The following is a 16,792-nucleotide window of genomic DNA, read 5'->3' on the forward strand; positions in this document are numbered from 1 at the left end:
AATCAATGGAAACAATCAAATACTCCAGGGAGCCCGTAGGGTCTAACATTTTCAAAAAAAACATATTTTTTTCTTTCATAATTTATTGTAACGAATTATTTCAAGAATGTTTTGTCAAGTTTTGAAGTCAATCGAAGTAGAAATCTTGGGCCTTTGCGCCGAGCTCTTGCTTGTTCGTAGAATGAGATAACCATAGATAAATGTCCATAACTTCCAGAGTTTCGTTCCAATAGGCTTAAAAATTTCACAGAAAATTCTTCAAACGTTTCACTATAAGAAAATATAAAGAAAATAATAAATGATTTTTCAAAAGTGTTAGACCCTTAAGGGAGCACAAAAGCAATTTTATCTGCTGTAGTATTAGGGGTTCTGTAGTAGTTCGTAACATGTAAATAGCACCTTTTCAGTCGGCTTAAATGATACGGTAAAAAGATAATAAGGTAATCTCGAATGAGTTGCCAGATTTCAGTCGCTATAAAAGCATTCGAATTAATTGAATAAACCCTCTTTTTATAAAACGTCAGTCATCGACTCAACAGTCAGTTCCCTGTGAAGTATTGAGAGCCATCACGTAGAGATTTCAGGTTCATTATTTCAAAAGAAAATGTTTATACGGCGATTCATCTAACGATAGTGGCGAAAATTGATTTTACGCTTTTCGACAATAGTGAGCAATTTAAAAAACCACATTTCAAAAATGTGAAGTATGTCACCGTCAAAATGATGCTCGCACACCGTGAAAATCCTAGCCCTTCGCATTCCAAGTTGAAAAAAATGTCCCAGACAATAGGGCCACTGGAAGCAGGCCCGTAGCCAGGATTTCGTTTAGGGAGGGGCCCAAAAATAAAAAAAATTATGTTACTGAAGACTGCTTGTGTATCTAATTGTCGGTGTGCCTTTTACGGGTTTTCAACAGAAACTTTAAATTTTTCCAATGCAACTATTATTGTATTACATTTATTTTCTTGTTATTTCTGTAACACATGTCTCAGCTAAATAATTATATGCCTGTTTTTGGTGTCGGGAGGGACCTGGGCCCTTCGGGCCTCCCCTTTGGGTACAGGACTGACTGGAAGAGAAATTTTCCAATAGTTTGAGCTGTCGAAATTCGCGAATAATTTTCTCCGAGTCATCTGTTCTAATGGCCTCGAAGAGGAATTATCAACCAACAAACTTATGCATTTGGAAAATCGTTTGCTTCCTTTCGTCAAGCAGTACAATTGTTTGCGTTCTGTTTTGGCCGGATTTGTCATCTTGGCATTATGGAAAGGTATTCGACGAACAACGTTTTACCTGTCAGCTTGGAGCGAAATCAATTTTCAGTTCAGCAATGCCATCGCAGGGGACCACATTGAACATATCATGCCAATTGTATGGGTGCGCAGTGCTGCCAATTTAGCGCGCACGAGTTTGACATTTTTCTCAACTACTTGTTTGTACAATATACGAAGCGAATTCGCCTGAGGGCGAAATGCTCACAAAAAAGGATGTTACCTGTGATTTGATCGTGAAATGTGAGATCTTGATATATTGATAATATGATGTCTTTGACTCATCACAAACCTCGACTCTCTCACTCTGTCTTCCACTTACTGCCGTTCAGACCGTTTACACGCTAACATCCACATAGCCAATCTCATTGTAGTTATCACATAACTCAGGATACCACAATGGCTAACTTTAAAACAGCAAGAATAACTCGTAACTTGAATAGTGGTAATCTATTCGGAATTGTTAGTTGCCCTATAGTATTCCTGTTCTGTAAATCTTGATAGAGCTTTCATATTACTGTACCTTGTGATTAAACCTCACCAGCTGCTTGCATGACCGACTGACTACTTTGCGTGCGAGTAGCTGGAATTTCCTTGATGTGCGAACAAAATTTTGACGCATTGCTACTCTTGCTTTGATGCCACAACTGAACAACCGAGAAGCAAATATCAAAATTAAACAGTAAGCATAATGCTTGTTGTGTCAAATCGGTTGTTCAAGTCGTCGCTTTTCCTACCAGTATTTTAATATTCCAATGGATTTCGTGTCATGGAGTTCTACAATCACACAATATCACATGTTCTTGCACGAAACTTTGCGTAAACTGCGATAACCATTCGTAAGATTTAAAATTGTTTTTTTTTGTTGTGTGTAGACATGATTTAAATTTTTAATAAATCGTTTAAACTATTTACACTCATTCTTGTTTGACAAATTTTTGATCGTATATAGTACCCCTTATGTTTTCATCTGCTCACTATTTTTTTACCTTTTTATATATATGAAAAATAGGTATAGAATTCGCCCAAACTTTAGAAAAATTTTCCGAGGCTCGGAAGGGCGAATGTCATATACCAATCGATTCAGCTTGACGAACTGAGCAAATGTCCGTGTGTGTACGTGTGTTGTCAACTATTGAATGGTTTAAATTGCCGCTTGAAACGACGGTCATTAAAATAATGTCATGAGAACTAAAACACCGAAGAATATTCATGCAAAAAACACATGCGGATGATAAAAAAAACGTGCTTAATCCACGTAGCAGTGAGATGACACCTTTTATATCATTCCGCATATGTTTTTTGCATGAATATTCTTCGGTGTTTCAGTATTTATGACATTGTTCTCATGTCCGTCGTTTTAAGTGGCAATTTGAGATTTTAATCACTCATTACTCTGTAATGTCAAAACTGCATATCGTATCGAATTTCAATCTTAACGTGTGACAATCGATTGAACATTCCATAAGATGTCGAAATAAGTTCCACTTTAGAGTTTTTCATCATTATTCACGGTACTTCCAGAGCCGGTATTCAGGAACTAGCATAACCCAAACCGATTCGTATAGCCATATGACGAATGAATTGCAATATTTTTGAGTCCAACTTTAAAGCTTTTCGGGATTGTCATCTTCTATATCGCTTTGAGTTTTAAAAATTCATCATCCTACAATTCCAGAATCGGAAGTCAGAATTGGATAAAATTGGATTTATTTTAAATTAAACTTTTGTTTCTGAAATTCGTTTTGGCTTTTTTTTTTTGAGAAAACGATTGAGCTTTGAGAAACGATTCGATACTGGAACCGGAATTCGAAATTCGGTGTAGCCGAAGTCAGATAAATTCACCTGAGTAGTTGTTTCAAAATGTTTGAAAATAAGTGTAGACATCTTTGAGGAATCGTAGTGCGAATTAAATTTTTGGAAGCCATCCGAAACGAAAACTGCATACAACCAAAAATGAAATAAGTTCATTTAATTATCGACTATCCTAATCTGCTAACCCGATAAACCTGATTAATTTATGTGAAATAGACATTTTTATACTAATCACCCTGTATCTCCGAAACCAGAAGTTGGATCTGACTGAAAAACAAGATGTTTTATAGAATCTTAAAACTTTTCATTTGAATCTTAGATGATTCTTAGATTTCATTTGAATCTTAGATCGGATCAGCCATCTGCGAGAAACATTAGTTACACAGTTTTAATTTCGTATTTTTTTAATTAGTTACACAGTTTTAATTTCGTTCATCCTGTAGTTCCGGAGCCAGAGGTCGGAACTAAACATAATTCAGGAACCTTGTTTGGGAGTATACGACTTTTCATATGAATCTGAGTTTGTAGAAAACGGTTAAGTCATCTCCGAAAAAAATTGAGTGAAATTATTTGTCACACACGCATTTGCTGATCTCGACGAACTGATTCGAATGGTATATGGGTGTTAATCGGTCCGAGGCAAAATATCATGCTGTACACAGTCGTTTGGGTACTTAGAAACAATAGTATGTAACAGTATAAAAAATCGTGTTTTATGTTGCTCCCAAGCATTTCTGTGCCAGACAGCGCTTAAAACTTCTACTGCTGGAATATGGGAAAAGCCGTTTATACAAAAATTTCGATATCTCCGTTAAAAATGGATGGATTTTAACAATCTGTGGCTTGTTGGATAGCTATTACCGTGCGGAATCTAAGTCTGAAAATATATTCTGTTTTCAAGGTCAAGTGTGACAGATACTGTCAAAAAACTGAAAATTTTGACATAAAACTTCGTATAACTAAAAAAGTAAACATCCGATCTCAAAACCATTCAATAGCGTTTTGGGTGACGGGAAGACCTTTCATTTGCGACTAGTTTGATCGAAATCGGTCCAGCCATCTCTGAGATCTCGACCTCTTAGTTGATAACACACATACAGACACACACACACACATACACACACGGACATTTGCTCAGTTCGTCGCGCTGAATCGATTGGTATATGACATTCGGCCCCCCGGACCTCGGAAAATTTTCTAAAGTTTGAGCGAATTCTATACCTATTTTTAATATTTATAAAAAAGGTAAAAAGGTATCATCTTACTCCTAGGTGGATTAAGCACGTTTTTTCTTAGAAATCTCACAATGAATGAATAATTCACATCATGTTTGCAACTCATAGATTGGCTAGATCCTGTATTGTAATTAGCAATGATTTATTGAAAAGTTTCTCACAAATCTATATAAACTAGTAATGAATACATTTGATCAGAGCCTTTCTCAGATAGATTCCTTTTGAGAAGCAAAGCTCACTATTTGCGACTCCTTGCCCACATGTTGACAGTTTGGAATTTATTACCCACTAAATATTAGCTAGTGCCCACTGATGGGCTGTAGGAACTACTTTGGGAATCACTACTTTAGAGTATCGTAAGACCGTCAAATCTGATTGGTATACCATCATTTGTTTGCCAGAAGTTTTCCGTGAAAATAAGGATAACGAACGAGTGACGCAAAATCATTCTTCGTCACGGAAAAGCAAGCTCTCACACATCCGGCTCAAACAACCGAATATTTGAGCACCCAAACCGTCGAATTGATGGGCTACAAACTGCATAGTCCTGACTTAGCACCTAACGACTTCTATTTGTTCCCTTCCGTGAAGAATAAACTGCGTGGAGAGCAGTTTAATACTGCTAAAGTAGATGTTGAAGCGTTCAAGAACCATGTATTGGTGGTACCTCAAGAAGAGTGAAAAAGATGGATCATCTAGGGAAATATTCTGAAAAACAATAGAACAATTTCCGATCAAATATAATACTGATTTCATTTTTAGGCTAAATACATAAATAACAACCCTCATATACCTTGCAACGTTGAGTCTGACAGACTTGCAGTGCAGCATGATGAGATATTTTCAATTAAAATATCGTTCCTATCGGCAGGACGCCATCGCAGTAGGCGACGCTATCAAGCCATTTTTTTTCAGCTGTCAAAGCTATGCAAAGAAGTACAAACAATAAATTTCCGTTCATTTTAGTTCGAATCTACGCCGGAGACGGAGACGCTGCAATTATTTATGCGCCTAAATAATTGTGCTGTCAGCCACCGGTAAAAAACAGGTTCGACAGTATTCCGTACTGTCGTCGCAGTCACCTTTTCGTGTTTGTACGACAAACAAGCGTGAAGTTCAGCGCGTGATGCATTTCAAAGTTTTTTTTTTTTCTCTCACCGGGCGCATTCTGCTTCCACGCCAGTTAGAAGATGTCATCCGTCCCGATCAATAAGATGTAAAAAAATGACTTTTGATACAATTTCTAGTATCTATCACGAGACCACAATTCAGAGGATTTCATTGAATGCATTGATACTTTTATGAACCTATGAAAAATCAAAATTTATTCATATTTTGCACGATCGCTTCATGACCTTTCGGTCGGGTTATAACATCCCACATAAATCACGCTGTGATATTTATTGTTGAGCAGCAGTAGAATTTTATTGTTTGCAAAACGCGTGCTCATCGTGAATAAAATGCTCAACGGTCGGACCTATTTGTCTCACCAACCAAATTAGTAATCTCTGCTGGACGGTCCGATCAAGGATCCGTTCCGAAAGGATCAGATGAACTCTGAACTGTTCCCATAAGGAGTTCGGATTCTAGAAAAATACTAAGGCGACATGCGTCATTCCGACAATGTGACGACATCCCCGATGTCGTCGTGTATGTCGCCTGAATGCAGAGATGTGACCCACCCTCAAGCGGAGGTGGAATCCCCTCCCCGCGTTGATCTCGTGTGAAAGATCACACATTTTTTCTGTGATACTGTGCAACAGTTCGACTCGTTTGGGTTTGCGATCGTTCAAATGATCAGTCTTACTTCAGATTTCGGTGAGAACGGTTTGAGTGAAGAAAACAACTTTCGATTTAGAACCCAATTCCGGGCAGAAGAATAATTATCATCTCAAGGATGAGACCGACCGGAATTCTTTCCATAACTACGACTGTCATCGTAGCGCTGTTCTTTGGCATTTACGGTAATATGATTATAGTTTTGTTTTTAAGCAATTCAACGTGCGAAAAGAGATGAATTCCTATCAACTGATTACGATTACGAAAGCATTGAAATTAGTTCAAATTTGCATAGTGGCCATGCGTAATGAAATTGAAATTGATGAGATGTGAACCTAGGCACGTTTATCGTTTCATTCAACGGTTTTGCGAAGGTCGTGTAACTGGCTAACGATCAGATCACGCTGCTTCAGTGAATTTGATATGAAGATGAGCGGTTCACCTTGACGCTCTGTTCATCTCGGATGAAGATACGTGTATAGGCTTTTCCCATCAAGTTTGCCGCCTCCAAGAGATATTTGATCTGCCAAGATCTAATTGTTGTTGATATTTAGATTAACAGTGGCTGTGCGACTGGAACGAGGAAGTGATGCTGGCGATTCTGGTGTTATTTGACCTTTAAATGTGAGAACTAGTGACTAATGAACGAAAATATGCAAATGAGTGTCTGATAAATCATTCGACGATTTGAACCGAAATTCGGATGATCAATAATACTAATTTATTGCACTTATGATTGAGTTCTTATCGTTGGTTAGAATGATTCTTCTGCTCGTATTAGCGAACCAAGAATGATTCTTAGTGTCAATAGTATAGGAATCGGCTGAGAAATCTGTTGAAACTGAAGGCCGAATTTCGCAACGCAAATTTATGTCTATGTATTTGCAAACAGCGTAAAAATTCGTAAAAAACGTCGGGTTGGTAATGTAAGCGACATAACCACATTGATGTGAGCTCGGCCAGATTTCGCAGAGGTGTCACATATTAAAGTATGATGTGTTCAAGGAAAAGCACTCTCTTTCATCAATCCGTTCTCCACTCCAAGTAGTCGACGAAGACGTGTTTGTCTTGGCTATAAGCTATACATAAACAGAATAAAAACTGCATGCGATAAAAATGTGACAAATGAAAATGATAACCAAAAATCAATATGAGGAGGCAATTTACTTTCTTAGCGAAACGAAAGCAGTTTGCGTCGCTATCGTTGAGCGGAAATTTAAAAGAGAAATATCAGTTTGTTCAATACATTTTTCTAAAAACATAATGTTTTATGACCTCGTCTCCTAGGCTTAATTTTTCGCACCATGAAGTTAACGCCACCCATTAAATACTGTGCAACACTTGCGCCATTTTACTTACATATTTTAATCCTCTTCTTCTTCAAATCCTTGTCGTTTTTGAAAACCTTCCCTGTTTTTCAGAGCTTGCCCTTTATAATCGCTCAGAATTTTTCTATATTCTCAGTGGTCCCAATTATGTAAAAACACGCGTTTTTTTATTTGTGGTTCAGGGGTTAATTTTGAAGCTTTCATGTCTTCAGAAGAATTTCTATTTGAAATAGTCCGCTTTTGACAAGTAATATAGTAGTTTTAAAGCTTTAAAAAAAACTTTTTGCATGAACTGAATAGTTAGCAACACTCATGTCTTACTGTTGGTTTTTTACCTGGATTGCAATTTACCAAAAATAAAATGACTGATATGATCGAGAATTAAACAGTGCACAATTCTCAATATTGCTTTCAAACATTGTTGTTGATTGAATTTTTCCACAAAAAAAGTTTTGTGTCAATATGTGTGTGTGTGTGTTGTGGATGACAGTTTCACTAATAGTGACTTTAATGGGTTCACATTAACGAAAATTTTATGCTCGACGCATTGATTTCGAAAAGTCGGGAGGATAAAGGCAGACACATAACTGGATGACGAAAGTACGAATAAAAGTGACATGCTTTTTCCACACATCCGATTATCGCACGCACTAAATGATTGATAGTGTAATTTTTGCAAGCTTTCAATACTTTACTTGCAAAACGGTACAATTATAAGGCGAAACACGCGGAAGCATAAAATTATGGCGTTGTGTAGGCTACAAGATCGATTAAAATACAATACAAGGTTCAAATTCATTCATGAATTGAAAAATCCACAACAAATCATTTAGGATTTCTAAATTGAAATCAGGAGTTAAAACAATAATAATTTCAATAATTTACTTGTCAAACCCGTCCCGAAAATACAATTTGTATAGCGATTTGAAAGAATTTATACAAATCGAAAACCGGCATCTTCTATTTTACGAACTCTAAAACTATGAATTATTATTGATTTTGAGTTATTTGTGGTTATCTTATACTTCTGAAAATTTCATCAGAATTTGCTGATTATATTTGCAATGATATGGCGAAAACATTCTATCACTGCGTTGAATACTACAAGAGATATTCACAATCGAGTTCTACCCATTCTTGTACAGGGCAAAGGTAGGTAAGTCATATTCACGACAAGAAGTAAATTCAATTTGCTTTTATGTTCCATGTTATGTTTTATCACAACACCTGTATAAGTTTTGACGCAACGAAACTTATTCATACAGCAATGACGATGAACAACAAACAAATTTTGTGTTTTATAAATCATGCAGACTTTCGCAAGTCAATTAGTTATAGTCCCTATTTTTATCTATACATTCATGATAAAAATGAATGCGCACGTTCTTTTTAATTCAGAGAAAGCCTCAACGTCATAAATAAAATTCAAGATATTCTTACTATGGAATTTATACGACAGTTTACAGTTTTAATGCGAGAAGAATGATGTAACAATCAAGACTGCTTCATGTATTTACTTATATTAAAACTTTCACTTGGGATAACCTTACGAAAAATGAGATAAGGTGTTCGTCTTCATAGTGTTCGTTAAAAAATTGGTGAATTCGAATGTTTTTGAGTTTACTCGGGCACCAGAAACACTCACTACGGCTCTGGGTTTCGCGAAATGACACGATGCCAGATGCGGCCAAACAGAGTGTTCCCTTCGTGGGACCAGAGGAAGGGCAGCAGATGTTTCTGAAGTAGAGATGGTCGGGTATCGGGTATTTTACCCGAAACCCGACCCGTACCCGTACCCGACGGGTTTTTGGTCGGGTACGGGTAAAAATTTTTATTTTCAATCGGGTACGGGTCGGGTACGGGTAAAAAATTTTACTGCTCACTCGGGTAAGGGTCGGGTACGGGTAAATTTTTTTTTCTGATCGATTACCCGACCATTTGTACTTCACATAAATATCTTTACACGTTGACGAGAATTTTTTATTGCAAAACAGTTCTTCCGAAAAATAAACAATTTGATTCAAGGGGTTTTGACATTTCCAAAAAAAACATTTTTTTTCTTCATTAAAAAAAGCGATCAATCATAGTTACGTGAAAAGTTATGTGAATATTTCCCGCCCTACTTTGTTTATAACATATTTAATAAGACACACTGCCTTAGCTCTAAGATGTTGCGGTCGGAATCTACTTTTCACGTAGGTTTTAATGGACTGCCATTTTAAAGCTGTTTAATGCACAATCCAGTAAAATTTTTTTGATTTATATATAAAATGTAGTGTAGTACTCATATCACGTTCAGATACAAGAAAACTGTTATTTTAAATATTGGTTGGAGATTTTCAAAATTTTCATATAAATCATTAGCATTTTTACCATAAAAACATGAACATTTATTTCAGAAAATCTGCATAGAAGTTCTTCTTATTCTTCACTTCTGGGTGGTGTCACCACAAACGAATTTCCAGACATGACAGTCACGAACTTTTTTTGGCGCACATCTACGGTCCTCCGTGAAACTGGCACCAATAGTGATAAATTGGTTGCACTGCTGAGTTCCCATCATACATTCATAATGCAAATGTCAAACCGTGAGAACCCTTTCGATTCGGTAGCTCATTTGTATATATTGAGATTTTATGGCACACTTTGATTGAAATGATAACAATGCAATTAATCTCGCGCTCCACCAAGTGGTGAGTGCGGTCATTTCAGAAGGTACCGGGAACGAACCACATTTTTTAAAAATATTTATATGCACGTACATGTCTTTATTATTTATCTTTGGTTTTACTTTGAAAATCATGGTAATGTTGCGAAATGTGTGCAAAAAAATCATCTTCTCGGATGAGGCGCATTTTCATCTCGGCGGGTCTGTTAATAAGCAAAATTGTCGCATCTGGGGGATGGAAAACCCGCACGTTATCGTGGAGAAGCCGATGCATCCTCAGAGAGTGACGGCCAGCCGAGGCAGCCATTTGAATGAAATTATATTCCACAATTAACCGGAAGGATTGTACTTTAATATGAAAAAAATAAATTTCGAAATCGAATGAACCGTTTGTGTTTTATTGCATGTTTAAAAAAAAGTTACATGGCGGACCCTGTATTCATGCTTCACAGTGTATTTATATTTTTAAAAGTAAACAAGCATTTTAATGTATTTTACTTACCAACTAGAGCCTGATACGGTTCGATATCTAAAACACTTTAATTTTTCCATACTGAATTTTGGTAAAATTTTTACTACTCATTCGGGGCGGGTACGGGTACAGGTAATTTTTAATCGGGTACGGGTAAAATTTTTTATTTTTTTTCGGGTACGGGTAAATTTTTTTGCTGATCACTCGGGTACGGGTCGGGTTCGGGTATAATAATTTCTATACCCGACCATCTCTATTCTGAAGGCACTCTTTTCTACACGCTTAGAAAAAGTTATTCAGAGTTTGACTACTAGTTACTCATTTTCAAATGATACATGGAAACGTCAAAAATTTGAGTAGTTACCATCAATAATAATGAGTAACACTTACTCTAAATTTGAGTTTAACGTGAAAACTCGTTTTTATGTTACTATTCGCAAGATTAGTCTAAAAGTTGTAATAACCATTTGTAGCAACAGGTTCTTTTTTTGTTAGTGAGATCGCGTATTTCAAGAGTGAGTCGCTTAACACAAACGGTGTTGTGTCTGCAAAAACCACAATTTTTAGACTGTCCTTTTGGTTGTGCCATCGACGCAGTTATTGTGTCCAGAAGGGATCCTTACTGTGCTTCAGAATGGAAACAAATATGCTCAAGTGTGTCATTTATGAGGAACAAGTGTCTGATTGCTATCTGAGCAGTACTGACATGTGGGTTAAGCTACGATTGACACACTACTCCAAGCGATCGCCACTTGATACGATATCTTGAAGTTAGAAATCAATTGTAAACGGAATAATAAATAAACACAGTATGATTATTTTATGTATTGCGTGTCAATTACTTAATATTTTAATACAATACAATTAAAAATAGGAGCAATGCTACGCAAATTTGGTATATGTGGAATAAAATTTCATTCAGAATTTAACTAATTACTCTATTTTTAGCAATTAGAAATGAAATAATTTCATCCAAACTAATTGCAAGATAGTTTTTATTTTTTGTTTTTTCTGTTCATTTCTATCATTTATATTTTCTTGGGAGCTTGCTGATTTGATATTTAAATAAAACACTTGCCGAATTATGATATGGCCAATTTTTTGTAATTTGGTAGACAATTTCTTGACATTTAACATTTATCTATGATTTCAGGAATATGGCCGCCACGATTATTCTGCACAAAGGCATTCTGGAGGTCCAATTTTCGACCACTTTTTGAAGCATTTGAGGGCGTGTTTGGTTGGAATATTGGTTTTCAAATCATCAATCATAATTTTCAAATCATAATCGAAATAATGTTGTCGAAATTTTTCGAAATAATGTTGTCGTTGTAATGTTCTTTCAATAAGTCGATTGTTTCGGCCGTAGTATGACAAGTGGCACCATCCTGTTGAGATCATATTTCGTCAACATCCATATCTTGAAAATTTGGCAATGAAAAATAAATTGATCGTGGTTCTGTTTTGATTGCCATTCACCGAACTTCCTGATTGCATTTCGCGCGGCTTTTTCACTTACTCCTTCCATTTTTGCTATCTTTCTCAGTGACAGTCCGCATTCTGTGCACCATTTGTACACAATTTTTCGACGTTGTTCTGCTGAAAGTTCACGCATTTCGACACAAACTAATGAAAACGAATAAACAACTGCACAAGTGGTTAGAGAGAAGAGTGTAAACAACATGAAGCAGCCATAAAAATTGACAGATTCTGAACCATTGCGAAATGGCAGCGGTTTTTGGTTGCGTCCATACTTTCAGGGACAGTCTTTAATGGGAATGAACCGCACTGATTAATCCATTAACATGTTATCAAAACCTTCTAACAGGCAGAGTTCCGAGTATTTCCAGTCCGAGAAATACTAATTGATTTTATTATTTTGTTCACATCACGGTTTGAATTATTTCAAAACATTTTTGGTTCGAGAAAAATACTTCATTAATACACTCTGGCAACACCAACCATTAATACCTCCTGCAAGGATCAAAAGCTTACAACCGGGGTTTAATAAATGATATTAGCAATTCTACTTTATAAACATTCTGAATAAGCGAAAATCATCCTTGAAATAGCGAAGAACATGGGCAATGTACTGCGCTTACTGTTCTTCGATACCACTGTTAACTACCGCGGTAAAGTACATTTTTCTACCGTATCGAGCTACATTTTTTATGAGGGGCTGGGGTCCACTAGGAGATTGATTGTACCTATTAGCTCTCTCCGGACAGTACCAGCCTAGATGCCGTGTGGAATCCGGCGGAAAAAAATGAACCAAGAATAGATCCACTGGGTTCCTGCTTCCATGTCGTAAAAGGCGACAATTGGAGGAGTTTCTTTTCCCTTTCAGTTATCAGATATTTTCATTGTTTCACTTCTGATTACTCTATTTTACTAAATGATCTCTTCATTCAACCTATCAATTTGCGTCTAGCTTCGAAGAAAAGTTTTATTTGGAATGTTTTCTTCTTCCATGTTATTGATTGTCTTTCAGGATTATAAATTGAATTATAAAAATCAACTTTTGCCAACTCCGTTGATATTACAAAGTTAATAACATAGATAACATATATCGGTATATTGAATACATAATAAAAACACATGATTTCGATATTTTTCTCGGCAGCCGGCTGCCCAGATCAACCAATATAACCAATTAATAATTTTAATAAATAATTGAAATAATGAAGTGGAAATAATAAAGAATCTAGACGCGCGTGAAATCTGTTGACCTTTATTTGGTGATTTAAAATGATTTTATAACAACTGTTTAGAATATGTCAATGCAATAAATCAACTATTTTATCTAAATCCTATTCACTCGTTTATTTTGTATCACGTAATTTCATGTATAAAGAGCTGTGAAATTTTGAAAACGAGCTGTGAATCAAGACTTGCCGGGACTTCAATATAGGATGTTGTTGAAACGTTAACTCGGGAGGTCAGTGAGTTTAGTGGTGCATCCGAGCATCTCGAAACCGGAACATACTGAGTCGCGCGCAAATAATACCAATACTGAAATTTGTACTAACAAATATCCTTCTCCCGTGACACTTGTGGAGTGCGCAGTAGTACATACGGCCTCTAGTAACAACAAGTGTTGGACTAACATCCCTCTCCATTCCTTAGACGATCTACGTTCGGTCCTGGCCGGCGCCGGTATTAATCAATGAATTCTGGGGTTACCAGAAGATGTACATTGAAGGATGATTTACCAGTCCCAGGTCGGATCATCTAGAAATTCCCTGTACAATTTCAGATAATCCCGATCAGTAACGGAGTAGCAACCAGGGGTGGTCGCTCAAGCTCAAGCTCAAGCTCAAGCTCGTAGCGAGCTACATTTTTTAAGCTACAGTAGCGCGAACAAGGAGACAGTAAAATTTAGAAAGATAGAATTTCTACCTAACTCAAGCGGCGGTGATTTCGGCGGTAGTTTTTACCGCGAAACTGCTTCGCATGCCTACTGTAATAGAATTTTAGTTTGGATGCAGCAGCGTGGTACAGTACGAATAATAGAAAATGTAAATGTGGGTTAACAGACCACAGTAATAAAAAAGGGGAGGCAGTTTGCATCCCTGCTTGTGTCATATAGTAATGCTATAAACCGGAAATACGATTCTCGCTTTGATAATAACAAAACAATTATTTTTATCTTTTTTTTCTCTTCCTGTCCAGTGCACAGCCAAACATGTCCGGAGAGCTACGGCCGCTACGTAGTTCCTGACCAGTGCGATGCCTACATCGAATGTATTGTAAGATTGCCACTATTTAGGTTTTTTTTTGTGATTTTCCCGCCGATAATTCATATTGCATATTCCAGGAAGGCATACCGGAGCGTAAACTCTGTCCCGAAGGTCTATTGTTCAACGAAAAGGCCAGTCCCTTTTCGTACCCGTGCCAGTACCCAATCGACGTAGACTGCACCGGTCGGCCCCGAACTCAACCGGCGCTACCGACCGAGCAGTGTCCGCATCAGTTCGGTTACTTCAAAGTTGGTGACCGAAGCCATTGCGGTCAGTTTATGAACTGTGACAACGGAGTCGGTTTCGTGCTGGACTGTCCGCTCGGGTTGGCCTTCAACAGTGCCACCTACCAGTGCGATTGGCCCGATTTGGTTGAGGATTGCGATGCGGATGCGTACCTGGGCTTCAAATGTCCACCACAAGCAGAAGGATTAATTGCACCGATCCGATTCTTCCGGGCTCCGGACAATTGCCAAAAGTACTTCATTTGTGTCGACGACAGGCCCCGCGTTAATTTCTGCGGTCCGGATTATGCCTTCAACGAGCTAATAAACGCTTGCGATGGAGTGGAAAATGTGACTGGATGCGCAATATAGGATTGCATTTCGGAACAATCCTGTACATAAAACTATCCGCAATACTCAATTAGGGTGTAGACAATAGTATTAGTTGAGCAGAACTAACCACCGTAAATTATTCATTTTTGATCAGAAAATTTATTTTATTCGTCGATCACATTTTGCAAGAATCATCAGAGCCGTATAAAATTGCCAGCTCCGAAAGAATTGTCTTCTCGAACAATTCTCTCTGTTTCTTCTCCAGCTCTGGTCGAGTAGCTTCACTGACAGTTTTTATTCCCGGTTTGTGCACCAAAAAACCGTTATCGAGCACATGGAAACTGTAGCCTAGAACACACATACTATATCCCTGTAATAGAAAAATAAAACAGAACAATAAAATAGTCAAATAAATTCAAGTGACATCGATGCCAGACCGACCGACGAACCTGAGTCATTTTATCGAACTTTCCCTCCCAGTAGAGTCTCTCGTCGTACGGAGGATCCAGCTTCGTACCGACATAGATTGGTTCCCACAGCTGGAATGGATCCTTCTTTTCGGTACTACTCAGAATGTCCATGGTTTGATCAGCTTTTACTACCTGCAGCCACTCGGCATAGTTCGGCACGGTGTGACACCTTTCACAAATCTTCTCGTGAAATTTAACAGCCTGACCGTGTTTCATCATCCTCAACAGATCGATCTTATCCTCTGGGATGGAAGAATTCTCAGTTACTTCGAAGATTGGCAGCACATAGACACTGGGAATGCCCAACGTGTAGCGATAGTCCGGATCGACGATCATACGGAGAAACATCTCGACGAAGTCCGGGTTCGGGTAGAGCTCGATATCGCTCGCCAACACGAAATGGGTTTGGGCTGCATCTCGGGCGATGTTACGACCAACGTTCACCGGATAGCTACGGTTGGAGATGTACTCGACTTCGGTCAGTTGGGTTTCAGTACTACTTGAACAATCGAGGGGATCTTGGACGGCGTCACTGTAGAAGTCGATCTGGAATTTGGATTGGAAGATGTCAAGTAATTAAGAAAAAATAATTATCATGAAGAAAAATCATGATTCAAAGAACCGAGCTTCATATACCATTCGATTCAGTTCGTCGTGATCACACAATTTCTATTTGGCTTACAGCACGCCAGAGTAAAATATTCTCTCAATTCGCCCAACCAGAGTTGCCAATATTCCAGATTTATCTTGCTCATTTCGACAAATGCTCTTAGAAACCAGAATTTAGCCGATCTCACCTGATTCTTTACTCTGAATGAATCATCTAAAATCGTCCAAAAAACCGAAAATGTGCCACAGTGTAATTACAAAGGTAAACTTCTACGGGCGAGTTGCCAATATCAATCGAAAGCTTGAGGTTTTGGTTTATGGAATATGCGAATAGTTAGGCACCAAACATAAAATCAAGTTGGTAATTCACAAAAGAAAGTTAAAAAATTATACTTTCGAAAAAAGACGGGTGGCTAATGTCAAAGACATAAATGGATGACGTGAATACGAAAAAACCGTCGCGTTTTTTCACATTTCGGGGAAAATTGGAAATTAGTTTGAGCGAATTCTGAGCTGAGCTGAAGTCGATCGCCCGTAGTTGCACTTCGTGATTGACCGAATGAGTGGAAATGTACAATAAACCAATAAAATGATGCTTGGGAGAGGCGAATCATTCTCACTGTGCATACCTACTGATTCAAAACTTTACATAAAATGGTCAATAACGACGCCGGCCACGACCAAAGGCTGTGCTACTGAGGGAAAGGGAGGAACGTTAGTCCGATACTCGTTGTTTCTAGAGACCGCGGGTACCACTGTATCTCCACGAGCATCACGGGATAGGAGATTTGTTAGTAGGGAGGGAAAGAGATCCGGATATTTTTTGGTAAACAATATAATCTCAACAA

General features: G+C 37.7%; 2 protein-coding genes across 3 annotated transcripts in view; one reads left to right on the forward strand and one right to left on the reverse strand.

Annotated features, from left to right (window-relative positions):
• Positions 1-6,108: 6,108 nt before the first annotated feature.
• LOC131431739 (protein obstructor-E) lies at positions 6,109-15,301 on the forward strand. The gene is made up of 3 exons (XM_058597606.1): positions 6,109-6,285; positions 14,241-14,317; positions 14,386-15,301. Exons 1-3 carry the CDS (start codon positions 6,219-6,221, stop codon positions 14,902-14,904), a joined length of 663 nt encoding a protein of 220 aa, XP_058453589.1. The 5' UTR covers positions 6,109-6,218; the 3' UTR covers positions 14,905-15,301.
• Positions 15,041-16,792, reverse strand: part of LOC131431738 (beta-1,4-glucuronyltransferase 1-like) — a 31,497-nt gene continuing 29,745 nt past the window's right edge. Inside the window, exons 4-5 of one of the 2 annotated variants that reach the window (XM_058597605.1) lie at positions 15,315-15,881; positions 15,041-15,235 (exon numbers count right to left, since the gene is read on the reverse strand). In XM_058597605.1, coding sequence (XP_058453588.1) covers positions 15,041-15,235; positions 15,315-15,881 — 762 coding nt within the window. Of the gene's footprint in view, positions 15,882-16,792 lie in introns of both variants that reach the window. The other variant, XM_058597604.1, reaches the window with a different exon arrangement.

The sequence above is a fragment of the Malaya genurostris genome, chromosome 2 (genome assembly GCF_030247185.1).
Source record: "Malaya genurostris strain Urasoe2022 chromosome 2, Malgen_1.1, whole genome shotgun sequence".
Taxonomy (NCBI): Eukaryota; Metazoa; Arthropoda; class Insecta; order Diptera; family Culicidae; genus Malaya; species Malaya genurostris.